This window comes from Sparus aurata, chromosome 4, assembly GCF_900880675.1.
Source record: "Sparus aurata chromosome 4, fSpaAur1.1, whole genome shotgun sequence".
NCBI lineage: Eukaryota > Metazoa > Chordata > Actinopteri > Spariformes > Sparidae > Sparus > Sparus aurata.
Window position 1 is genome coordinate 39,646,170 of NC_044190.1, and position 25,828 is coordinate 39,671,997.

The 25,828-nt window shown below is 43.8% G+C and overlaps 1 protein-coding gene and 1 long non-coding RNA gene across 15 annotated transcripts in view; one reads left to right on the forward strand and one right to left on the reverse strand.

The window, feature by feature from the left end:
• LOC115580514 (serine/threonine-protein kinase BRSK2-like) overlaps window positions 1–25,828 on the forward strand; it is a 208,374-nt gene that overhangs the window by 149,302 nt on the left and 33,244 nt on the right. For 13 of the 14 annotated variants that reach the window (XM_030414979.1, XM_030414980.1, XM_030414982.1 and 10 more), the window contains exons 2-7: window positions 1,652–1,746; window positions 15,553–15,638; window positions 18,062–18,202; window positions 19,384–19,500; window positions 22,944–22,977; window positions 24,171–24,239. In XM_030414979.1, the coding sequence (XP_030270839.1) occupies window positions 1,652–1,746; window positions 15,553–15,638; window positions 18,062–18,202; window positions 19,384–19,500; window positions 22,944–22,977; window positions 24,171–24,239 (542 nt within the window). Of the gene's footprint in view, window positions 1–1,651; window positions 1,747–15,552; window positions 15,639–18,061; window positions 18,203–19,383; window positions 19,501–22,943; window positions 22,978–24,170; window positions 24,240–24,697; window positions 25,054–25,828 lie in introns of those variants that run through there. The other variant, XM_030414993.1, reaches the window with a different exon arrangement.
• Window positions 23,812–25,070, reverse strand: LOC115580517 (uncharacterized). Its single transcript, XR_003983868.1, has 3 exons — window positions 24,899–25,070; window positions 24,139–24,337; window positions 23,812–23,934 (listed from the first exon to the last, which is right to left on the reverse strand). It is a non-coding gene; the product is annotated as an uncharacterized LOC115580517 (long non-coding RNA).

A 25,828-nucleotide genomic window follows, 5' to 3' on the forward strand; every position in this document is an offset into this window, starting at 1 on the left:
CCTTATTTGGTGTCGATTGATCGGTATTGATATGGGAACTAAACATTTGGTGTTTAAAAAGCTGCACTGAGCAGATCTGCGGCCTCCTGGGTGGAGAGGCTTCTTTTATTTCCTTCTCGGCGTCTAACTGAACTTCCTCCGTGTGTTTCCTGCTCGGTGGGTTTTCTCAGAGGAGGATTGAGCTTCACTCGATCCTCCTTCACACCTCCACGCTGCTCCTCATAACTCACAGAGGTGTGTGTGTGTGTGTGTGTGTTGCTCAGACACACCTGCGCACAGAGCCGTCTTCACAGCTTTCTCTGTCGTGGTAAGCAGCTGTAGTCGTCCTCGAGCTGCTCTGACAACAAGATCAATGAGGCCGAGTGAATGTCGCCCAGGATGCCATTTCCCTTCTAACTGGAGACATAAAAGAGCCCCCAGGCTGCCATATTGGCCCGAACACCCCCACGGCTGCCGGCGCTGCTTGTTTCTGTGCGAGCCCCCGCGGGGAAATCACCTTTCAAATAGTGACACACTCATCTCCTGTGAAATATATATGCAGCTCCAGGTAATGAAGAGGTGCATATGCGCAGTGGCATTTCCATCGGCGTCTGCAGACCTTCAGTACAAAGTAAAATCCACTCCCTGGTGTCAGAGCTTTGATAGAGACGGATGGAGCCATTGTGGCTGTAATAAGATAAAGGTGTTGCGCGTTGACATTTTTGTTGTGGCGCTCGAGTCGCGTCGGGCGAGTTCTCCAAAGTACACAATAAAAAAAGAGAGTCAGGAGTCGCAGAAAGCAAGTCGGCGGCATTTTCATCTTCCTGTTTTATGTTCTGTCAGCTGATGAACAACGTGCAGCCGCGAGAGTTACAGCGAAGGAAACCAGCTTCCTTTAATGTTGTCAGAACTACAGAGGAATATTTTATATTCAGAAATATTAGATTTATAAATATAAAGATTTTTGTTGGATTAATCAGCTGTGCGTCACTACAGTGTTGGTGGTCAGAGCCTTCCACTCTTTGCAGGCAAAAAACTGCAAAATGATGCAAAACTACGGAAGCCCTGAGGGACACGTGCAAAGTTCTTTTCTGGTGATCCATTTTCTGAGTCTGATCAAAAGTATTTCCTCTCCTGTGTTCATGACTTCCGAACTGGTGGGAAAAAATAGCTTTTCAAGTGAAGAACTATTTTTTTACACAAGAAAAGAATTGTCTCGTGTCGACCGAGGGAAGAATTACTTTTTTCTTCTTGTGTAAAAGAAGATTTTTGATCTAATGTATTTCTCTCATAAAATAAAAATCCCTTGGTTTTTCACATTCAAAGAAAATGAAAGTTTGTGTTTCTACAGACTAACGAAAAACAAAAAAATTAAATATTCCCTCTGTTCACTGATGAAGTTTAAGGGTGAGGATGATGAGGTTTAATCAACAGAATACATTTTCTTGTTATCTGTTGTCCTGGAGGAAGTCAGGAAACCTTGAATGTGACGTCATTAATTCAGATCCATAGCTCTTCTTTTGATCGCCTCCTCCCGCCGTGAGAATCAAATTCAAATTAAGAGCTTTTGATCACATCAGAGCATTTTTGAACGTCCCTTAACCTCTCAGAGTGAATCAGAAAGAGTTTGAATGAATGGTCTGATGTTGATGTTCTTCTGTCTGTGTTTCAGGTCTGGTGAAGCTCGGCATCCACTGTGTCACGTGTCAGAAAGTCGCCATAAAGATTGTCAACAGAGAAAAACTCAGCGAGTCTGTTCTAATGAAGGTAAGACTCTCGTTTGTTGTCAGCGTGTGCAGAACAGCAGAATGAAACGCAGGTTGTGAGTTGTTGGGTCAGCTGACGGAGCAGCTGTTCCGACCGTCTCCTGCTCTTTTGTTATTGCTTTCACCACTTCTACGTCCACCTACACCTTCAACAAACAGCTGGATGGAGCCAAATCAGGCGGAATGAGTCACATGAACGTGTGTCAGCTGCCGCTGACGATGACTCATGTTCAGCAGTTGATGCTCGTCATGCAGGAAGTGTGTGTGTGTTTCTTCCTTTTGTTCAGCAGGTTTCATTTTTGATCCTGGAGATTTTAACGGGCTGATTGAGATGGTTTTTGTTTTATTTGTCCTGGTTTTTAAATATCTCCGTCTGACAGTCTCGTTTAAAGTCATTAACTCTTTCCCACGTTTCCAAATATTGATTCTCCTTCAGCTGCTTCCTGATACAAAATGTTGGAACAACTCGCGAAGTCCCTCTGAAAATATGACAGCAGAGAATAATCTGATAGAAAGCTCATTTCACTCTCTTTCATTACATCTAGAAAGGCGTAATGAGGCTCTGTGTGCTGATTTGACAGCTTCCATCACAACGCTCTGCTTTATTACACACACACACACACACACACACACACACACACAGAGTGACTCAATACATGTTTTGTGTATAATTAACAGTGTTAATGTGCTGTCATGTACAGATATTTTGGACAAGACAGACTCATCACAGCAGTTTTATTGGACAATGAAGAACAAACGCACACACACAAACACACACACAAACACAACACACACCCACACACACAACACACACACACACACACACACACACACACACACACACACGGCCAGCGTCATTTATCTCGAGTGCTCCGCCATTTTTGTGTTCCCGCTCCGAGCGCTTCAAGTTGAAAATCTCTCGACTCCTTAGAAAGGTTCTGTGACGTCAGCGTGGCTCTTCTTCTTCGTCTTCTTCTTCTTCTTCTTCTTCTTCTCCTTCTTCTTCTTCTCCTTCCTCTTGGCCTCGGCAATAATAACCACTGTGTTTTTGTCTCCTCTGCATCACGTCAGCACTCTGATGTCCTGATGTCAAATAAAAACACACAGCGGTGGTTGTCGAGATATTGTTGTCATAGAGACAAGACGCACATGCAGCTTTTTCTTCTCGTGCATCATCTTAGTTCTGTGTGTGTGTGTGTGTGTGTGTGTGTGTGTGTGCTTTCTGCTGATAACCATCCTTTTATCTTAATGAGTGAGGTGAGCGAGGAACACTCAGACCACCTCTCTCCTCTCTGGCAGCTAATTGGTCGTTAACACTGATTGTACTGTGAGCGTACGTGAGCCTGCAGGTGTGTTTGATCGGTCTCGTGTCGCAACATCTCATAAATGTTGTCAACACAACTTAAAAGTCGATTTCAAGGCTCTGAGAGACGTCAGTGGCACCTAAAGGTCAGAGAGGCGAGCGTGTTGCTGCTACAAACAAAGAGAAACGGTGAACTGTGAACAGTGTAGGATACTTATCTGTCGCACATGCACAAAGTCACCAGACTCCCTTGAAAAATTGTGCCGTTTTGTGAGTTTTGACTTAAAAGAATCTTTTTAAACTTAGTGAAACTCTGTCTCTGACAGATTTATCAGTATTAAGGCCTTCTCGTTAATTCGGCAAATGTTCTACATGAACTTCTTTCTTTCTTTCTTTGTGTAAAAACAAAGCGGGGAAGTGAGGTCTGATCACAAGTGGCCTCTCGAGACGCATGTTAATGTCAGGTGTGTTCTGATGGACTGAGAGCTGAACACTTGTCATCGGATCTCTCAGGACAGATGTTGAATTCGGGTCTGATGAGCGTCTGAACGGCAGAATTATGGAAAATTAAGGAAAGTTGTAGAAGAGTTTGGATAAATGGTAAATAATGAAGGGTGTCATTTTTCTGGACGGAGCCTTCATGTCACACTTCTGCTTCGTTTTCAATACCATTTTCTCGGCTTCAGTTCCATCAGATCATCAGTCTGTTGTGTTTCTGATCAGATGTGGACGGAGCTGGTGAAGGTAGCAGATGCTGGTGTTGTGTGGTCGATGCCGGTCTCTCTCTCTGTCTGCCTGTCTGCCTGTCTGCCTGCCTGTCTGCCCGCCCGTCTGTCTGTCTGTCTGTCTGTCTGCCTGTCTGCCTGTCTGTCTGCCTGCCTGCCTGTCTCTCTCTCTGCCTGCCTGTCTGTCTGTCTGTCTGTCTGTCTGTCTGCCTGCCTGCCTGCCTGCCTGCCTGCCTGCCTGCCTGGTAGTCTGCCTGCCTGTCTGTCTGTCTGGGGGGTTGCCCCGGCAGCTTCCTCTAATCCTTTCTCGCCTCGGTTCTTATTTTAGAGGATGGTGAGGCCCTGTCGTCATGGCAACAGGCAGGGATTGGCTTGAGTTATGGCCTTGTTGTTCTCGCACAATGAAGTCTAACCAGCCACCCAAATATATATATAAATAAAAAAAAGCAGCAGAGGGGATTTGGGGGAGTTGAATGTTTAAAACATGACGCTCTGCTCCGCCTGCGTCAGCTGGCATTTTCAGGAGACCCCATTTTGTCCCATTTTGTTTGACATTTTCAACGTGCGGCAGGTTTTTACTTTTTTCTTTCTTTTATCCTGAACTTTGTACAGCGTCGGATGTTTTCTTTTGAGGTTTTGCATATGAATGTATCCTCTGTTCACAATACAACACGCATTTACATTTCCCTTGTCCATTGTTACACATGGAGCCCTTTAAAGGAATAACCCAAATCATTTCCATATAAATGCATTTCTTTCTCCCGCAGCGGTTCAGTTTATATACAAGTGTTGAAGCTTTTCTGTTGGCTGCACTAAACTCTCATCGTCCAGAAACACTGAAGGAGACGTGTTTCATGTGTCTGGTTTGCATCAGACAGTTCAGACGGAACAATGACAGCGTTCGTTGGTGGTTCACACGTCTGTTAAGTTTCATGTCTGAACCAAAGCTGGAAGAAGCCTGGTGCTGTTTTTTCATTGTTTCTGCAAAAGCACAGATACATTTGAACTGAACTACTTCTTTATGTTTGTTTTGGTTTAATTTTCTATGTCTCTCTTGTTACAACACTGTTTTTATGCTCTGCTTATGATTCGGCACAAAATGTTTGGTTCTGGTTGCCACAGAAACAACTGGAAATGTCCTCACGTCTCCTTAAAAGAAACATGAAGTTTTGAAACAAAAACGCCACAAAAATGGTTGGAGATGATCCCAATTCATGTGAAAAATGTCCGGCGTTGGTCGCCATTAAAACAGTTTTAAATCTCCACAAACAGTCTGACTGTGGTCGGCTGTCTGGCTGTAATAACTCCACCACCATCCGCTCCACCTCCTGATGAGAGAGTCAGCTATTAAGCATCTAATGTGAATGTGATAATCTACGTTATCTGGGCGTATGTGTGGTTTGCAGAAACATTAACTGTGAACGTTGCACTCCGGCAGCTGGGCTGTGTATCGCCACAAAACAGATGCATAAGGGCCTAATGAGTCAGAGCGCAGTGTTTGCAGTGAGAGGCGTCTTCTTTCAGATATTTTATACACAGCAGACAATCAGTACTTTGCACACTGCTTGTGAAACACCTCACGTTTCGTCAGGAGTTCACTGAATGTCAAAAAAAAAATCCAACTCAGAGCAGAGAAGCACCGGACGTCATCGTCAAACTCTCCCTGACTCACCTCAGCATCCTCTGTGTCCAGTGTACTATTAGAGAACAGCTGCTACGTATCGTATACGTATCACGATACTCTGGTCACGATACAATACGTATCACAATATTGCGATGTAAATAAAGATGAAAACACAAGTACCTGTACATGTACATCAGATGATATTGATCAGAGGACAAATTGAGTCAAAACTATTTCATTCAAAACAGCCTCTCCATTTTATTAACTCCCATGAAATTTCCGGGCAGTAATATTCTCTTTGTCCAGCTCGTTGTTCTTGCTATCTCTCTTAACTTTGAAGCCAAAGTGCTTCCAAACGTCAACTTTAAATTGCGGAGGCGTTGTTAACTTGCCATCCGTTTTGCAAAGACCTCAGCCACTCTCTCTACTACAGAAATACACCCGCCGCACAGCAGAGTCGCTCTTCGGTGATATATCGATATTTGGAGTTGAAAAATCGATATAGTATTGGGCGGCAAAGTATCGCGATATATTGCCGTATCGATATTTTTGCCCACCCCTAGTTATCACCAGCTGGCAACTTTTAACTACTTCTGTGTGGCCAAAGTAAAAGCGACAGGTCTGTGAGTTTATTTCCTAGCAAAACCACGGTAAGGTGAACAACGGAACAGGTGGTTACTGGTTGGTTACCCTGTCCGACCGACTCGTACCTCATGCTGCACAGGAAACCTTCTAACCTCACGGTCAGACACAGTTTATAAAACACTGTGGGTAACGAGTGCAGCCTCCAGAACCTCCAACAGCATCAACTGAAAATCAAAAAGACGTCACTGTCAAGCACTCCGGCCATGAACAAGCTTCCTATCTGTGTGTGTGTGTGTGTGTGTGTGTGTGTGTGTGTGTGTGTGTGAGACTCCTGCTGAGATGAGCAGTCTGACATTTACAGTACTACTTCAGAGATCAGCACCTTACAGAGGCGTCAGCTCGCCCGGCAGCCGGATGTCAAACCTGGTATTTACAGCAGAGTTTCACTGCAGCTAATGGAGCGCAGCTAGCATTAGCAGCTGACAGTCAGAGGACGGCTGCCGCTCAGTGACAAGCTCATCACACTTTATACTGCTAACAACTGACATTACTCAGAATATCTGTACTTAAATCATTCTGTCCAGTGAGGCTGTACTTGAACAGCGAGTGTCGATGGCGTCTGTGTCTTCTTCTGTCCTGAGAGAACCGAGGAAGTACAGGAACAGCATGTGGCGATGGAGGGTGTGTGTGTGTGTGTGTGTTCGTGTGTGTGTGTGTGTCTGTGTGTGTGTGTGTGATTAAATCTCTTTTTCCAGTTGAAGTGCAGCTGATAGTGTGTTTGAGCTCCTCAGACGTCGAACTCGGCCCTCTCACGTCTGACCGGACTCGTTTCATCTCCTCAACGACTGGTTGCTTGTGTTAATGGTGTCAATACTGACTTATCTGTGTTGATTCAGTGTGTGTGTGTGTGTGTGTGTTTAACAGCATGTTTGGTTTCACACCTGATGACAGAAACATGCGCTCTGGTTCCAGGAGCAGCTGTTCCTTCACAGCTTCGGCATCTTTTCAGGAGAATATTACCTCCACTTGATCGGCTGTGAATCAAAACATTTAGTGATTTATTCCTGAAAAGCAGAAATCAGTGTCATGATTACAAATTAAACAGCTGAAATGTAATCATATACCCTCTGGATTCGTATTTAAATGACACATTAAAAGCTGGATCATAATTATTTTCTTTTTTTCTTATTCTGTGTTTAAACGATGGCGTTTTTTCTCCCATTTTTAACATTTTCAGATCGTTTTTTGTATTGATGAATACAAAATCAGTTCCAACCCTCCGACAGGAGACAGGAGACACTGATTGGCCAGACCGGCAGTAACATCTGGCCAATCAGAGCTCCTAATGATGTCATCAGGGGAACATATATTCCTCAAAGCACCCTCAGCTGCTCATGATGCTTAATTTCACAGAAATATTGGTTCATATCAGTTTAAATCCCGTCACACTGTAGAGACATCATCGCCCACTAACATCTGGCTCATGTCTTCAGAGTGAACGAGAGGGATTCATTCCCAGGTCGGGCGACTCTGCAGAGCTCCCCGCTGATCTCCAGCTCCGATCAGCTGAGTGAGGACGTGATGCAGACACGCTCATCTCCGCCATTTTTCTGGGACGATGCTGAGGTTTAATACCAGGGAGAGAAAACACGATATCAATATGTTGGCAGATATTTTGTGTTTATATTGCAATGATCCCTCAGATGTTGAACACAATAAACTTTACTGTCCAAACTCTGAAACAGTAAATCTGAGATCTTGGAAACAGGATACGTCACTAACAAGAAGTCAAACTGAGAAACAGACACAGTCAGACGGGCTGGAAACAACCAACAGTTCGTAAAAACCTCGTCTCAAACTTTATTTGGAGGTCAAACTAAAGTGAGCACAGCTGACATCTCGGTAACAATCCCTCGTTGGTTTTACAGAGTGAATAGATAAAGAGTTAAATGTTAAAGTGGAGTTTCTGTGAGTGAAGCTCTCAGCTGTGTCGTTCACTTGTTTCCACCTGCTGAACGTCTCGTCGTGTTGGACTTCAGCACCGCAGACGTCCTTTCGAGTGACGGCGTGGTGACGGAGCAGATGACAGATGAGTGAAGGACACTGATTGCAGTCCACCACAGAAGAGAGCATCTGTCCTTTTTCCCATGATTCACCACTGACCTTAATCTCTGTCACGCCGTCCGTCCGTCCGTCCGTCCGTCCGTCCGTCCGTCCGTCCTCTGGATGATCCTTCATGTATTCTCTCTGATGTCAGTCACTCTGAGGAGGCTGCTGGCTCCATCACACTCGTCACCAGACATCTGAATGGAACCAACTGGGCACGCTGCCTGGTGGTTACCCAGAAGCCCCAGCAGCAGCCGCAGGACGGGTCGAGAAGATGCTCCCTGCTGATTGGCCGAGCTGATAGCTGAAATAAAGACGTCTGTTCTGCTTTCCTGACCTGTATGATCTGTTTCTACCTTTCCTTTCCTTTCCTTTACTCTCCTTTCCTCTTCTTTCCTTTCCTTTCCTTTCCTCTTCTTTCCTTTCCTCTCCTCCCCTCTCATTTCCTCTCCTTTCCTCTCCTTTCCTCTCTTTTCCTTTCCTCTCTTTTCCTCTCCTTCCCTCTCATTTCCTCTCCTTTCCTCTCTTTTCCTTTCCTCTCCTTTCCTTTCCTCTCCTTTCCTTTCCTCTTCTTCCTTTCCTTTCCTTCCCTTCCTTTCCTCTTCTTTCATTTCCTCTCCTTTCCTCTCTTTTCCTTTCCTCTCCTTTCCTCTCATTTCCTCTCCTTTCCTCTCCTTTCGTTTCGTTTCCTTTCCTCTCCTTTCCTCTCTTTTCCTTCCCTCTTCTTTCCTTTCCTCTCCCCCCATCTCCTTTCCTTTCCTTTCCTCTCCTTTCCTCTACTTTCCTTTCCTTTCCTCTCCTCTCATTTCCTCTCTTTTCCTTCCCTCCCCTTTCCTTTCCTCTCCTCCTCTCTCTTTTCCTTTGCTCTTTTTTCCTTCCCGCTTCTCTCCTGTCCTTTCCTTTCACAGACCTTCTCTTCCTGTCTTCCTCTGAATAGATTTGTGTTGCTTCTATAAAATATTCTGTCTCGTACGCCAAATCACATGAAGCGGTCCACAGCAGCCGCCTGATTGCGGCGCCGCCGTCTGACTGTGATTGGATACTGGAGCGGGGCCGTTCTCGTCTCTCCTCCTCAGCTTGCCTCCTCTCCTCCAGGATCGCCCAGACGTCATGGCAACAGATGGCGGTTTGATTACCGAGCGGATGTTCCAATTTATCACCCCTCGTGCCCCTCAGCTCTGTATCATGTTTCAATTAAACAGGGATTTGGAAGCAGCGTGCCGCAACCCGAGTCAATCCTCGTAATTCATTAAGAGGAGCTATCACGCGTGGAGGCGTCGACTGGAGGAGGTTGTTGGCATGAGTCAGGAGCTCTGAGCCCCTCGATGGACTGAAGGGAACATCAGCAGGGTGTGAACAGAGCAGCAGCACGGGTCAGAACCTGGTTAAACTCGCCTTTAGTTGAAAACTCAATCAGGGCGACCCCGAGGCACCGAGGCTGAGATGTGAAAGTGTTTTCTATGTTTAATTATTTATTTTAGACTCTGTCGGCTCATCACACCAAACATCACGCGTGTACCTGACCGCTGCTGTCGCTTCTAACTCTGCTTCCAGAGACACAAACAGCTTTTTACTCAGACATCCACGTTTCTGCTGCTCATCCATTCACTCAACATGTCGCGAACACTTAATATGTGTCACCAGCTTTCACCAGAGTGTGGTTAAAGGAACAATTCACCCAAAACATTTAATTCAGTCGTCGCCTCCATTTCTGGAGCTTCACAACAAAACAGAGTTGCAGACAGAGAAACAACCAGAAAAACTTACATTTTCTGTGGACTACGACACTTCACCTGACTTTATATCATCAGGAGGAGGAGAGGAGGACTTTATATCATCAGGAGGAGGAGAGGAGGACTTTATATCATCAGGAGGAGGAGAGGAGGACTTTATATCATCAGGAGGAGGAGAGGAGGACTTTATATCATCAGGAGGAGAGGAGGACTTTATATCATCAGGAGGAGAGGAGGACTTTATATCATCAGGAGGAGGAGAGGAGGACTTTATATCATCAGGGAGGAGGAGAGGAGGACTTTATATCATCAGGAGGAGGAGAGGACTTTATATCATCAGGAGGAGAGGAGGACTTTATATCATCAGGAGGGAGAGGAGGACTTTATATCATCAGGAGGAGGAGAGGAGGACTTTATATCATCGGAGGAGGAGAGGAGGACTTTATATCATCAGGAGGAGAGGAGGACTTTATATCATCAGGAGGAGGAGAGGAGGACTTTATATCATCAGGAGGAGGAGAGGAGGACTTTATATCATCAGGAGGAGGAGAGGAGGACTTTATATCATCAGGAGGAGGAGAGGAGGACTTTATATCATCAGGAGGAGGAGAGGAGGACTTTATATCATCAGGAGGAGGAGAGGAGGACTTTATATCATCAGGAGGAGGAGAGGAGGACTTTATATCATCAGGAGGAGGAAGAGGAGGACTTTATATCATCAGGAGGAGAGAGGAGGACTTTATATCATCAGGAGGAGGAGAGGAGGACTTTATATCATCAGGAGGAGGAGAGGAGGACTTTATATCATCAGGAGGAGGAGAGGAGGACTTTATATCATCAGGAGGAGGAGAGGAGGACTTTATATCATCAGGAGGAGGAGAGGAGGACTTTATATCATCAGGAGGAGAGGAGGACTTTATATCATCAGGAGGAGGAGAGGAGGACTTTATATCATCAGGAGGAGGAGAGGAGGACTTTATATCATCAGGAGGAGGAGAGGAGGACTTTATATCATCAGGAGGAGGAGAGGAGGACTTTATATCATCAGGAGGAGGAGAGGAGGACTTTATATCATCAGGAGGAGGAGAGGAGGACTTTATATCATCAGGAGGAGGAGAGGAGGACTTTATATCATCAGGAGGAGGAGAGGAGGACTTTATATCATCAGGAGGAGGAGAGGAGGACTTTATATCATCAGGAGGAGGAGAGGAGGACTTTATATCATCAGGAGGAGGAGAGGAGGACTTTATATCATCAGGAGGAGGAGAGGAGGACTTTATATCATCAGGAGGAGGAGAGGAGGACTTTATATCATCAGGAGGAGAGGAGGACTTTATATCATCAGGAGGAGAGGAGGACTTTATATCATCAGGAGGAGGAGAGGAGGACTTTATATCATCAGGAGGAGAGGAGGACTGAGTTTTACTTTATTGATTTGCTCTCAACCTGTTTATGCTGCGAGTAACGAACAAAAGTAACTAGATTCATTGAGGCTTAATAGAGGGAGTATTTTTGGAGTTTGGTCTGTGTGTGTGTGTGTGTGTGTGTGTGTGTGTGTGTGTGTGTGTGTGTGTGTGTGTGTGTTCATCCCTCCTTCAGTGGGTGAGTCAGTCGGTGTGTTTCGAAGGTGTGTCGCAGTATTGACTCACTCTGAAGGCCTGAGTCACTGTTCACGCGGCAGATCGTCTCAGATAAGTCACCGTCAGTCTTCCTCAGCTGCCTGACTTCACGCTCGCCTTCATCGTCGCTGCTTAAATGTCAGAGCATCATAGGTGAAGGTAAAAATACCTGGAGGAATCACACCTGAGGAGAGTCGGCACTTCATCCTATTGATTATTAAATATAAAGAAGCGTGATGTCGGCAGGAGGAGCCTCCTGTGAACCTGCACAGGATGAGCAGTTACACATAATGAATGAATGAATGAATAATTGCATTACATGAATGTATTAAGTATAATTTCTTTGTCCGTTAGAGTCCATTATGCTTGACTTAACTTGATAAAAGCTTATATGTTAATGCCTTTTTAATGAAGAACACAGTGGGAGACATTTATGTTAATCAGCTCAACAGAGAAGACGAGCTGAGCTGAGTGAGGTGAGCGAGTCGGCGGATTCACAGGAGACGATTAAAGATCTGTGGGCGGAGCTTCCTGCAGGAGGGTCAGACCTGAGCCTCCGTCTATGTCGCGGCTCGTGTTCCTCCCCATCCTTCCCTCCTCTCACATGCACTTTATTACTGCACATTAAAAAGCGTATGGGTCTTAATGGAGCTTAATAAACGTCAGCGTCAGCGCTCACGCGTGAAGGTCAGGGGGGCTGAATGTCTGTTTACCTTGTACATGTGTTTAATTAGCCTCCGCCTGCTGCAGAGTGTGTCGGCTCGCTCTGATGTGAGCAGATGAATCAGAGGCTAATGAGATCTGAAAGCAGGAGGACGAGAGCCGAAGCACCTGCAGCAGACATGAGTCACTGTGTTCACCTGCCGGTGGGAAAGTGTCACACCTGGGAGACTACGGCTTAATGCTGTAGTGTTAGAGTCGGGTCAGAACCAGAGGACACACTGTTGGCTGCTGTACTTCATTAGAGTCGGGGTGCGAGTGTCTTCTAGGTCGGGTTAAAACTGATGAATCAGGATGAAATGAGTCTGCACTTTTCCCACTTCTACTCGTAAAGTGTTGAAGGTTAGTTAGACCTGTTTTCAGTTCTTGACTCTGGTGTTTGTCCTCAAAAGGGTTCTGTTTGTTCGTAAGTCAGAACACACAGAACCCTGCTCACTGGGTCTATAAATCAGGCGGTCCAGCGGTTCAGAAGAGAGTCGGCTCCTCCATCTATAGCAAATAGTTGTTTCCTGACATCAAGTGAGGCTAGACGTTCACATTCTGTCGATGAATCTGGTTAATTTCTGAATGTTTTAACTAATATTTTTACGTATTGCTCCTTTAAAACAAACAACATATAATTCAGCATAGAACGAAAAAGAAAGAACTTCAGAACCAGATGAAAATAAAGTAAAGACGATGAATTAAAAGTCCGGAGACGACTCTGTGAACTCTGCTGTCCACCTGTAACCACACCCACCAGTGATGTCACAGGGCACACCTGTACGTCACTGCAGCAGGTGAATATCTCACCTCAGTTTCAGGCTCAGATCAGCATATCGAAGCTGTTCCATCATCCTCAGTCTTCAGAGATTTGTAGTAAACATTCGATATGAACGTTTCTCTCCGGACTCTTCGACCTCTTCGTCTCCGGGAGAAGAGTTGTGAGATGAGAGAGATGGAGGGAGAAGTCGGTGTGACAGACCCGGTCTGGGAAGCTGCCGGGCCAAAGATTAAAGGGAATTCTTTCATTATTTATCAGCTGCCAGCCGCCATCACCGGCCATGACAGAGCTTTGAAGACAGGCGTCTTTGATGGAAATGAAATGTTCGTGGTGTCTTCTGTCCCGCGCTTGACCCGTCACATCAGCGGCGAGCGGGGACACCCGAGGACGACTCAGAGCCGCGAGGCCCGGGTGAGCGATCGGAGGCCGATGATTGACAGATGAGCGATGGTGATTGTGTGTTGGGCAGCTTAAAGCCCAGCAGTGATGAGAATCTGAAATCAATGGGATGTATCAGCGAAGGATCAGTTTGATCAGCTGTGGTATAGATCCCCTCTGACGCCAACACAGTGTTCGCCTCATCGATTCTCTCAGTTTAAACGTGTAGAACCGATCCGACATCTTCAACAAGCTGATGTCGATGAAGTGGCTTCTGTGGCGGAAACGTCAGTAGTTTGGATTTAATCTTCTTCTTCTTCATATATTTAGATAACACATACGTTTTCTTGAGCCTGATGCTTTGGCTCAACTTCTGTTTCACTTCACTTCATCAGTTCAGCTTTGAAACAAATTCAGTCTGATTTGTTTTTTTGGTTGTTGTTGGGTTTCGTCGTGATCATCAATGATGAAGTCAACGCGGGCAGCTGCAGTGACGTGTGCACGGAAGAGTTTTAGAAATATAGATTTAAGAGCTGTTATGTTTTAAAGACGACTCACAGCAAACTGTACAGCTGTGTAGATCTCTTCCACATCTGTCAACGTTTCTCTGGTTCTGTCAGAATCATCTTTGCTCCTGTGATGAACTGTGAAACTGCTGGAAACTCTTCCATCTTCTCTTAAAGTCAGTGTAAGTGAGAGTTTCCTTAACATAACCATCAAACTTTAGTTACCAGACAACGAAACACGGGAACATCCTGGAAGAGAACGAGTTCGGCTCGGTCCACATTTGTCTGTCTGAACTTGAAACAGTTTAAGAGAGCAGCAGTCCAGCTGATCTGAACTCAACAGATGTTCAGTTTTCACATCCAAACCTCACTAAACAAAATAAAACATGTTTGCTGTCTTGTTCTTTTCTTGAGTTTCTACAAAAGGTTTTTCTCATTTAATACATTTCTGTAAGTTAAACTTATTTATTCAATTCAAGTGTTTTCTGAAGAAATATCAACGCAAAACTTAGAAGAATTGGATTTAAAGTTGCCTCGTAGAGTTTGTGGCCACTTGTGTTCCACACAGCTGCACAGTCTGCGACGATTCTCAACAAACTCGGTGTCGAACACAACATGCAAACTTGAAATTTGTCAGGTAATTAAAAGAAATGCATTCATCATGGCTTGGTGGTTTAATGGGAAACACTCAACAGGTCAACCTCGGATCAAATATAAAATTGCAGAACGATAAGACAAGAATCAGTCGTCCTCGGCCGGCTGGTTCTCTGTATAGTTTACTCATCAGGTGTATTTTATTTATCAGTTTTTCCAGCCTGGTGGTTTCGTTTCCTCCACCGCCTAAAGATCATGAAGAAGAGTGTCATCATCATCATCATCATCATCATCATCATCACATCAGAGCTGGCAGTCCATCCATAATGCTTTCTTCTATATCTCAGTGTGATGTAGAACGTGATGCACAATGAACCAAAAACAAACTTGTTTGCGACTGCAGGTTTTAAAAACTGGTGGCATTTTGAGATACGATGCATCACGTTCATAGAGAAATGTTCAGGGCTGAAAATAATAATCATCTTCCCTCCTGGCTTTGTGCAGAATATGAACTCTGGCTTTGCGTCTTTGATTCGGAGCCTGGAACATTTTCAGACTCTGTGGTTGAATCTTTGTGCTTGAAATAACCTGATTTGACGTCACCATTGTGTCGCTGTGGCCTTTTTATCCACAGGAATTACAAAACCACAGCAGACAAAGCGATCTCAGAGGTGCAGTTTAACAACACGTCTGACTGATGGGGTCTAAACTCGGTTCACCCTGCGGCCGGCTGAGGTGCCAACTGGCAGTAAATCCAGAGCGCAGCAGGCAGGTTAGCAGTGAAACAGCTGCAGGCAGCATCTGTACGTCCAGACACTTTAGTCTCCGTATCATGACGCTCACCTGCAGCCTGACGGAGCCTGCAGGTAACAGTGATGTCATCCTGTTGTGACAGGAGATCAGGATCTGTTGCCACATCAGTTTGGAGTTATTTTTATTATATTTTCCTTCTTGTCAACAAATCACATGAAAGGAAAGTGATGATGTTGTTGGTCTGCTGCTCTCTTTGAAACACAGACCTTCAGGTTTTCTACGTAGACGCGGTCGACTGAACTTCAGACTGTGTGTGTCGCGTTGGCTGTAAATCAAGATGAACTCTTTTGTGTCTCGGTGCTGAAACTCATTTTCTTTTTTTCTGTGTTTCTCTCCAGGTGGAGCGGGAGATAGCCATCCTGAAACTCATAGAGCATCCCCACGTTTTAAAGCTGCATGACGTCTACGAAAATAAGAAATACCTGTAAGTATATCTGTCCGACCCGACCTGATAATCATGTGTTTGTATGATAGATTGTTAGTGTCGGTGTGCTAATGCTGATATCAGGAAGTAAAAACATTCTGACATGTAGATATCTGGATTTATTAATATTAATACTGCTTCAGTTTTGGCATTAGAAGCACTTGAGTTAAGGTCAGTCAGAGATTCAAGTGAAACGATAATTAAAACTCTTTTCATTACTGACTTTTCTTAATACAGACCATAATCTTGCCCTGACATTAATCAAGTGCTGCCAGCTGACGGATACAATAATTAAAACAACTTCCTCTTCAATTTGAAAGAAAAGATTATGATAGATAAACACATTTAGGAGACGAGGGCTGCTGCATCATCACGCCCTTAATTTAACATTCAACACACAAGTTTATTTATTTTTAATTGCTGTCGGTCTCAAACAGATTTAATTCTCTGTAGAGAGAAATATGAGGAAAGGAAATATGTTACAGGACAGCTGCAGTTATATACAAACTCTGCCAAACCTCCAGGCTGTGATCAGCGTTCAAACACACAAAATATATCAGGCAGAGAATGTGTTTTAAATGATTCACAAGACACCTAGAATAATTTAAACTAAAGTAACGAGTCTGTTTTGGAAATGTGAGGAGGAGAACGTTCAGATATTTGTGTTCAGATGAAGGAAAGTCAAAAGTTTACAGAAAAATACAAAGAGAGCATCTACTCAGTGTTAAAGTGAAACTCTCGCCAAAATGCAACCTAGACTTTTTTTTGTGATTGTATATGAGTCAAACCTTCATGTAAAAGCATAATCACGATGAAAGAGGCACTTTTAAGATTAACCGTATTTTCATTTTCGGGTCAAACTCATTTTCAATGGGAGTGCTACGGGCACTTTTACGATAGCATCAAAATCTCTCTGTTTAAAACAGTAAGAAGTCTCGACACAACATGAAACTTTGCTGGTAGTATCACCAGGGTCTCTACACATGAACACGAGCATTGAGAACATTGTTTGTGTACACAGAGTTACTAAAAAGAAGCTTTTTGAACAACTCACGTTAGCAGTAGCTTGTTCCGCTCGCCGCCGTCCTGCCAGTGGAGAAGTGTCGATCTCAGAATGTGACGTAACCTGGAGGACAGTCATGTTGTGTCGAGGCTTCTTAGTGTTTTAAAAATAGCGATTTTGATGCTATCTTAAAAGTGCCTGTAGCGCCCGAAAACAAAAATACGGTAAATCTTAAAAGTGCTTCTTTTAGCGCGCCTCGAACGCGAAAGTTTGACTCAAATTGCATTTCGGCGAGAGTTTCACTTTAATGCTAGCAAGCTAAGCTAACTCCAGTAGTCAGAGTGAACTGTGTTGTGAAGTAGCTGATGCATGCTGGGTACTAACACGATGTGTCTCGTATCAACGTTTCTGGTCTGTTCAGTCGATCCGACCTGCTGGAAGCTTCAGGCTGTTTCCACAAATGTATTAAAACACGAGAGACGTCACAAACTGTATTTTCTTTTGACTGAATATGAGAAGAATTCAGATTTCAGTCTCCAGGAAAACAACATTGATCAGATCTGAAGATTAGAGCCGACCTCTGAATGACGCTCTGCTGTCGGCGGGTCTCTCCATCACTCTCGCTGCACGCAGCAGTTCGAGCTCTGGATTTTATTGAAGTGTTCAATATTTTATTGGCTCCCCTCACTTTAACCCCCCCGCCCCCTCTGACTGTGCAGCCTTAATGTATATCCCTGTTCTGTTGTATACATTAATCTACTGCATGTGGCGGCCGTGCTCCAGTGGCACGACTTAATGCGCTGTTCAATAATTGATAAACGCTCCGCCGTGGAACGGAGCGGGGATTTGTTTTCTTAATGTTGCGAGGACAGCGACGGATGGTCATCGTGGATGCAAACAGTTTGCGGGAGAAAGATTTCACACTCACAAATCACAAGCGAACGCGTTTCTAATTTAAATAGCGCCGACGGGGAAACGCTTGAGCAGATCCCTTAATCTGCTAATAAATCAGTCCGTGGGGACGGCGGGCTGCAGGAGGAGGCCGAGGATCAGAGATGTCTCCCAGACGAATGAACGGAGGAGAGAGATAAAACATTATAAACCACGAGCACACAAACCAACACGGGTCGGGGATTTTCTCAAGGATTTACATTCTGCATCGGTGTACTGAGGTGACTTCAACACGTCAGAGGCAAATACTCTGCAACGAACGACTCAATTATTTCATTAATGCCTCTCTCAGTGTGAGGACAAATTAAACAGAGGCTTTGAGGATGTTTACTGTCTGTGTGGACTCACAGGTGAGACGTACCTGAAGTCTGTGTTCATTTCAGGACACTTTCTCCAGAGCTTTAGTGCGTGTTGCTGCTCATGCTGGTCGACGTAAAGATTTCTGACCTCTCTCTCTCTTCCTGTGCAGGTATCTGGTGCTAGAGCACGTGTCCGGAGGAGAGCTGTTCGACTACCTGGTGAAGAAGGGCCGGTTAACACCTAAAGAGGCCAGAAAGTTCTTCAGACAGATCATCTCCGCCCTGGACTTCTGCCACAGCCACTCTATATGGTGTGTTACCTTTACACTTGAGGTTTGGGAGGTTCTGTTGGACATTTAACAGTCTTTTTTTTTGTGTGCAGGTAAAATGGAAAGAAGTCGTCACAACTGAAAATGTGCAGGCTCATAAAATATGTATTTCAGTGTGTTCCCGTCTGAATTATGGGCGTGGGGATGCAAATTTACACAAATAGCTGCTGCTCGTGATTTATGGCTGCTGAGCGACGACCGCTGCAACACAGGAAGCTGCATCTGAAATCCAATTTGTGGGAACGCAGGTATTAAAATCTGCAGCACTGTTTAATCAGACACACAGGGAGAGAATACAGTGAGATGCTGTGTTTCCATCAACTTATATTTGTTTAAACTAATTCAGTATAAAGAGAAATGATCAAAATATTCCTCACTTCAAGGCAGCAGGGAGTTGAGATGACTGAACAACAGGTTGGCTCCTGATCCTCCTCAGCCTCTCCTCTCCTCATCAGCTGTTGCCGGGGGCGACTTCAGATCGTCCAGCTCCTCTTCATCTCTTTTCATCTCCGGGAGCACCTTTAGTTCCTCCACACGGCTTTAACACTGTGTATCTAAGAGCAACCGCACATCAAAGACGCTCCGCCTGACTCTCGGCATTAGACATCAAGTGTTTAGCTTTGAAAACCAGATTTATTCTGTGCCGAGTTTCCCGGATCAACCAAAGAAACACGCGACTGAAGTCGAGCTCTTATCTACTGGTTTCGTTTCCCTCAATCATCATGAGTAAAAGGGTAGTTCTGATTCTGACTCGGACCTCCTTTCTTGATAGTTGAACTGCAATAAGGAAGTATTAACCACAGAGAAAATACTCGATGTCTGAAGTCTTTCAAGACTAATTGTTTCGCCCACACTCCCTCCAGAGGTCGAGCCATAAAAGCAAAGTGCCCACAGATGTCAGGAGCTGCTGGATTCACTTATTATGTTTTATGGAAGTCAAAGCTAAAGTGAAACGGTCCCAAGGTTCAGACAGAAACTAAAGTACAGAAACAGATCGCCTCGGTGACAGTGGATGGGACACAAGTGAGGCTCGTTATCTAGAAGTGTGAAGTAATCTGTCATCTGAGAACTCGGGGTTTAAAGACGGTCGTTGTTTCATCAGTTCTAACCTCAGATCATGATGCCGGTCTCTCTCTTCTGTTTCCTGTCCTGTCGTCCTGCAGCCACAGAGATTTGAAGCCGGAGAACTTGTTGTTAGACGAGAAGAACAACATCAGGATAGCAGACTTCGGCATGGCGTCTCTGCAGGTCGGGGACAGTCTGCTGGAGACCAGCTGTGGGTGAGTGACCGTGTCCTCTTTCAACCTGGTTTGATTTTCTTTTTTATCCCTTATTCATCGTGTCTTTGTGATGACAAAGCTGAGAAGCTGTTCAGACAGTTCATGTCTGGATAATAAAGTCCTGAAGAAAAGTGATGACACAAAGTCTTTCTCTCTGCGCCGTGTTATTCAGATGAAGCAACACTCGTTACTCTGGATAAATCATGTCTTGTTGAGTAAATCCTCATTATTATTATTATGCATTATTATTATTAACAGCGTTCGGCTTCCTGAACAGGATTCTCTCATTGCTACAGAGAACGAGGTTTATTGAGTTGGATCATTACAAGAACAACAGATTCTGTGTGTCTGCAACTGTTCTGAAAGAATCTTAAGGGAATAAAGAAAAGAGCGACATTATAATCCATTAAAGGTTGTGTTTGTGTCCACCTGATGAATTAGAAGTCAGATATTTGCGCCACCTTTCCACAGTTTTTGTGTCCATAAATACGGACGAACATCTCGAGAGAGAAGCTGATTTCAGGTGTGAGGCCAGTGTTGTCAAATACGTTGTTAAAGATATATTAAACATTAACTGGGCAGACAAAGAGGAAAAGTACATCAGCTGCCAACATTAATGTTTGTTTACGACATACAGAAGACTTTAAAATATAATAATCTGAAAGAATCTCAGACATTAACAGAAACAATTATTGCTATATTCATGACTAAAGGTCTGCATAGGATTACTAAAATATGAATATGTTAAAATATATCACAAACCAACTTAATGAGCAAAATAATAATCTTTTTTATCGTTGATGCTAACTTCCTGCGTGTACAGTCGGTCCAGATGTGCTTAAATTAGAGGCTAAGCTCGGGTGATTTGGTCAGAATTCACTGTGGATTTCCTGGTAAAAACAACCTCTCACCTTCAACATTTAATCTGTTGTTAATGAAACGGTTCATTAGTGGAGCTGTAGAAGTCCGGACCTTTAGTGAGCTGCTGTGTAAAGACACTGATGCTCTGAAAGAAATCCTTTCAGTGGCTCCTGGTTGTTTGTCTCTCAGTCTTTACAAAGCTCTGCAGGATTCGTGCCGGGCCGATGTGTCCCGCTCACCACAGCTCACCGCGGGCCAACAAGTGTTGTATGGAGTCGGTGATGTGGAAGAGCTGAAGACGAGTCCTCCAGCTCCTCAGAGCTGCACACAGGAAGAGAGAAGAGAAGGAGTGACTGAGCCAAATGTTCTGCTTACAGTTACTCATCCGTCTTTATTATGATTCAGACAACACAGACGCTGCTGCCCGTGTTCAGTTATCTGTCTGTTGGATCTGTGTGCACTGATCCTGGGCTCATCCTGCCCTCGTCAGGATCACGTTAAGCCCAGTTTCAGCTAAATGCAAGACCTGAAAACCAACATCTCCACGTGCAGAGACGTCCTGAGAGCTCCACAGTACGTCAGAGCGCCGCTGTGTCCATCTGACACATGGCTCTGATGCACACAGTGTTTATGAAGAGCCTCTGATGGATCCTGTAAATATCTGGCGTTGAGTAACCAGTCAGATGACTCTTCATGTGACGTTAATGGAATTTATTAAATGTCACTTTCGGACACGTCGCCTGCAGCAGCAGGGATGAGCGCTGGCTCTGCTGTAATGAGCTCTCAGTTAGCATCTTCTGATATTCTGACAGCAGCGTGTTTGAATAGTTCACATCGACTGGCTTTACATACATTAACATAATGAGGTGTGACGCTGCCGAGGATGGAGTGTGTTTACTCTGCGTGTTTGGAGGAAGCGCCGTTATAAGTGTCGCGCTCTCTGCTTCATTTGCTGTGATGAATCCAGGCAGAGGGCGAGCAGACGAGTGTTGAGCACAGATCTGTGAGTCTGCTCAGTGTGTGCAGAAGAATCAGCTGCATGTTTTAACTGTACGACCGAAGCTCCAGTCGGGATTCTCTTTAACCACAGTCCTCATTCTCCGCCTTCATTACCGCCGTGAAGTCAGACTGCAGACTTCAGGCCAACAGAACAACTCAGCGATCATCTGAAGTGTTGCTTCTGTTTGACTTCAAGGACCAAACTAGTTGTTTCAGTTCATAGATCAAACATTACTCCAGCTTTAAAGGGAATCTGTGGGATTTCTGTGTTGTGCTGGAAGCCGGTCGTTAGTTTATGTTAACGGACTCCATTTTCAAACTAACATTAAAATCAGAGTCCCTCAAAAAGAAACCTACAGTCCAGCGGTGTTAGACTCCTTCAACAGATCGTCCTTGTGTAGACAAGCAAGAGATATGAACAATATAAAAGTGATTCATACAAGTAAAATACTAAAGAATAGTTCCATAGAGCCCCTTTAACTTCTCTCCGCTGGCTTCATCAGTCACTTCACATTTTCTTGACGTAAAACTGCTCGCTGCACATTCGCATCTTAAAACTTGTGACTTTATGCTCTGTGGTTTGTGCGCTTCGTCTCCTTGTTAAGATAAGATTTGCTCGCTCTTAGACTAATTAGGTAAACCTGACAACACAACAATCAATACTAATTTTAATAGATTTTCTATTAAGCTATTTCAGTAATTCATTTTCTTTAATCCATTTCTGTGCTGTAACACAATATATCAGCAGATGTCTGAAAGTCGACTGAGTGGAACAGACAAACAGTCCTGCAGCAGAGAAACACTCATTACCAATAAAAGTCCTGTTTGACACTTATATTATTCACAAAATGTGTTTAAAGTATCAAAAGAAACCGACGTGATGTACATGACAGCTTTTACATGTTACAGCTACTTTTATTACTCTTACTTCTCTTATTCTGTTTGGAAGTTCACTCATTTTATTCTATTTATTAGGGAAAATTCAATTAAATGTAATAACATAGATGCAGAAAGAAGCATGCATTGCAGAATTCTAGTGATAGTATCATACATTACTGTCATTTTAATACTTTATGGATAAATAAGGCAACAATCAGCTGCCAGAAGGAAAAATATATATATTAAAAAAAACATTAAAACAGTACAACATGTATTTATGAATGTTCAGCGGAAGCTGTAAAGTAAAAGTGGTTTCTGGAGCCAGAATTAGTTCCGGGCTTTAAGTCAACGATCTGAAACTCGTCCCACTTTTGTTTTTTTGCCTTTAAGTTGTGTCACATGGTGGAAACTGTGCGATGCCGTCATATGTTATCCAACAGGATGAGCTGCCGTCACTCAGATTTGGATCGAGGCCATTTCATGTTATGTAAAAATCACTTAGCCCATAAAAAAAAAGAAAGAAAAAAAGCCACGTCAGGAAATAAAAGTTGGTTCATGTTTCCTCAGAGAGCGTCGTATGAGAAGTTCACCTGCTGCCTCATCCTCTCATCGTACATGTGTGAGTGTGTGAGTGTGTGATGATGTGTAATGTTGTGTGATGTTGTGTAATGTTGTGTAATGTTGGCTCTTCTCCTCTCTCACAGATCTCCTCACTACGCCTGCCCAGAGGTTATCAGGGTAAGTGCTCTCGCTCTCTTTCATACAGTAAAAGCAGCTGCGGCCGCCCGGCTCTCTCCACAATGACTCTTACATCACCGCTCCGTCCACTCTCCACTCTGCACTCGCCTCTCTGGTCCGGACCTCCTCCACCTCCTCCAACCTCCTCCACCTCCACCGAACTCACACACACTTTAAACACTTTAAAGATCATCTGCTCCTCATGCAGTCCGCCAGTTTCTGTCCATTTTGTTTCCACATTTCCTCGTTTTCAAGTGGAAACCAAACTTTTCCTGTATCTAATTCAAACAACACAGCTGAAGACTTCCTCATTTATTGTTTGTTTAGTGTAGATTTATTTTTTAATTCATCAGAGATGTTTATCAGTCAGACAAACGTGCACAGTTGTGTATTTTTAAATACACACTCACGCATAAAGATCCTGACTCTGCATGTTCATCCAATCTATATTTGGTCGAATGTTTTAAACACATTTTAGACAAACATTTTACTATTTATTTGGTAAGACACTGACATAATGTCACCAAATACATTTACTCTAGTTAAGTACAATTTTAAGGCACTTCTACATTAATTATTTCCATTTTCTGCAGCTTTATTCCTCCACTCGACTACATCTGGAGGCAAATATTGTACTTTTTACTCACTGCATTTATTTGATTCCTAGTTACTTTGCAGGTTTCATGCTGCATGAGAGCCAAAGTAACACATTTAAAAAGTCATTTATTTTATTGGCAATCAGATTTGAAATAATAAACAGAAAAATAATAACAAATCTTGATATTTGATTCATTTTAGCACAATATCTTTACTTCTACTCAAGTATAACTTTCGCATACCGGTTAATACACTTTTCTGTAAATCTGAGAGTAAATTGATATTTAAATTGTAAATGTTGTAGACGAGTAGTTCCCCTGGTGTCCACACTCAGATCTCAGCGGTGCTGCAGATGATGAACTAATGTACCGAACATACCAGAAAAGAGAAAAAAATTCAAACACTTCATCCTTAAAGTAACTCCTGCTGCATCACAAATTGCTGCTCCGACATTTAAGGAATTTCCATAAACGGGTGAATTTTTACATTAAGTTTGGTGCAGCGGCTCAGAATAAATGTTGCACACACACACTTCTACTAGAGTTGATGATGTGTGAGTCTCACCTGTCTGTCTGTCTGTCTGTCTGTCTTTACAGGGGGAGAAGTATGACGGGAGGAAAGCAGATGCGTGGAGCTGTGGAGTCATCCTGTTTGCACTTTTAGTGGTGAGTGACAGCAGCCGATGAGCTGACGGCCGTGAGTGTCGGGTCAACATGAGTGGTGTTATCCATCAGGGCTGAACGTGGGGTCACAAGCTTATATACTGTAATATAATAAAAGTACATCAGTATAAATATAGAGTCAGTTTAAATCAATGGTGATGACAAACACGAGCCTGGAGTCTCTGATATTTGTGGGTTTGCAGTTGGACCTTCTCACCACTATAATTCATGCAGGCATGTGAGTAAAATATGATAAAAACTGAGATAATTATACTTTAATTTGAATGTTGCAGTGATGATAATAGGATGTGTTTATAAAGTGAGTACAGCAGGGACAGATCATTAGCAGTCAGTGTAAAGAGCTGAAGATTAACACTGACTGTCTGAATGCATCAGGCTGCTGGTTGTAGTTCCTCCTATCATCCAGCAGAGGGCGCTCTCACACGTCACCACCAGCTTGACCTTTGACCCCAGTGACCTCTCTAGTAAACACGCTAACGGTCATTTTAAGCTGTTTTGCTACGTAAAAATGGAGGCGAGCAGCGATCAGAGCCTCCCTGAGCGGACAGTCACGACACTCAAACACCTGAGAAGCAGTTTGTGGAGGTGTTCTGGGTTCAGCACCGGAACTAGATGACAGAGTCACGATTGTGCGGGCTCACCTGCTAGCTTACAGCGGAGGCTCCGCAGACGACCGGGGCTGCTCAGGTGTTCAACCGCCGTTTGACTGCTTGTTAATCGGCACACTCGGTTCAGCAGGCCCCTGTTACAAGGTCGTTAAAAGCTCATTAAAAGACCGTCGGTGATGAGATACAAGGTAAGACCAGGCAGAAGTGACAGGTATGAAGGAAACGACGACAACAACAACGCTAGCTAGCTAGCTAGCTTAAATGCTAAATAAACAGTTGCTGCCTCTGTGTGGCGCCAACAGTAACTTACAGACTGAAAAAAGGCCAGTTGGTGCTTCATTTGGCATTATATTGTATTATATTATGTTATATCACATAAGTTACTTCGCTGAAATGTAGTTAAGTGCTTAATTTGCCGCTTAGTACAGTTTAGTTGTAGTTCTAGAAACAGTAGCTGTGTTTGGCCTCCATTACTTTGAGAAAGCTGACTTGTGTTTGAGAAGGAGAAGTATTTTATAAAGTGGGTCTAACAGTGAACATAGTCACCACTAAGGTTAGCTTCATGTTCAGGCTTGAATGGAGTCACCCCACTGCTCTGCTTGACCAGGTTACAGTTGTCATGATGGATGGAAGCGAACTATAGTGTTGTTAAAGAAGTGAATGGTGATTTTAACTTTTCTTGTTATCTGCGTTTAGTCTGACGTTTGACACTATGAGTATGATTCTGTAATGTTGAGAATATTCAAGTCGTCTTGAATAAGTAATGTTAGTGCAGTGTCTTAGTTTGAAATGAGAGATTTTAAATAGTTACGTTTCCAGCAGCCCTTATTGGTGTTCATGCTTTTCAGTTATGGATGTTCAGGCAGCCATGGTTAATACACTGTAATTCACAAGCTAAAGAGGCGTTGGGGTTATGAATTGATTATTTTAATGACATCATCACTGAAAGAGTTCTGAAAATGA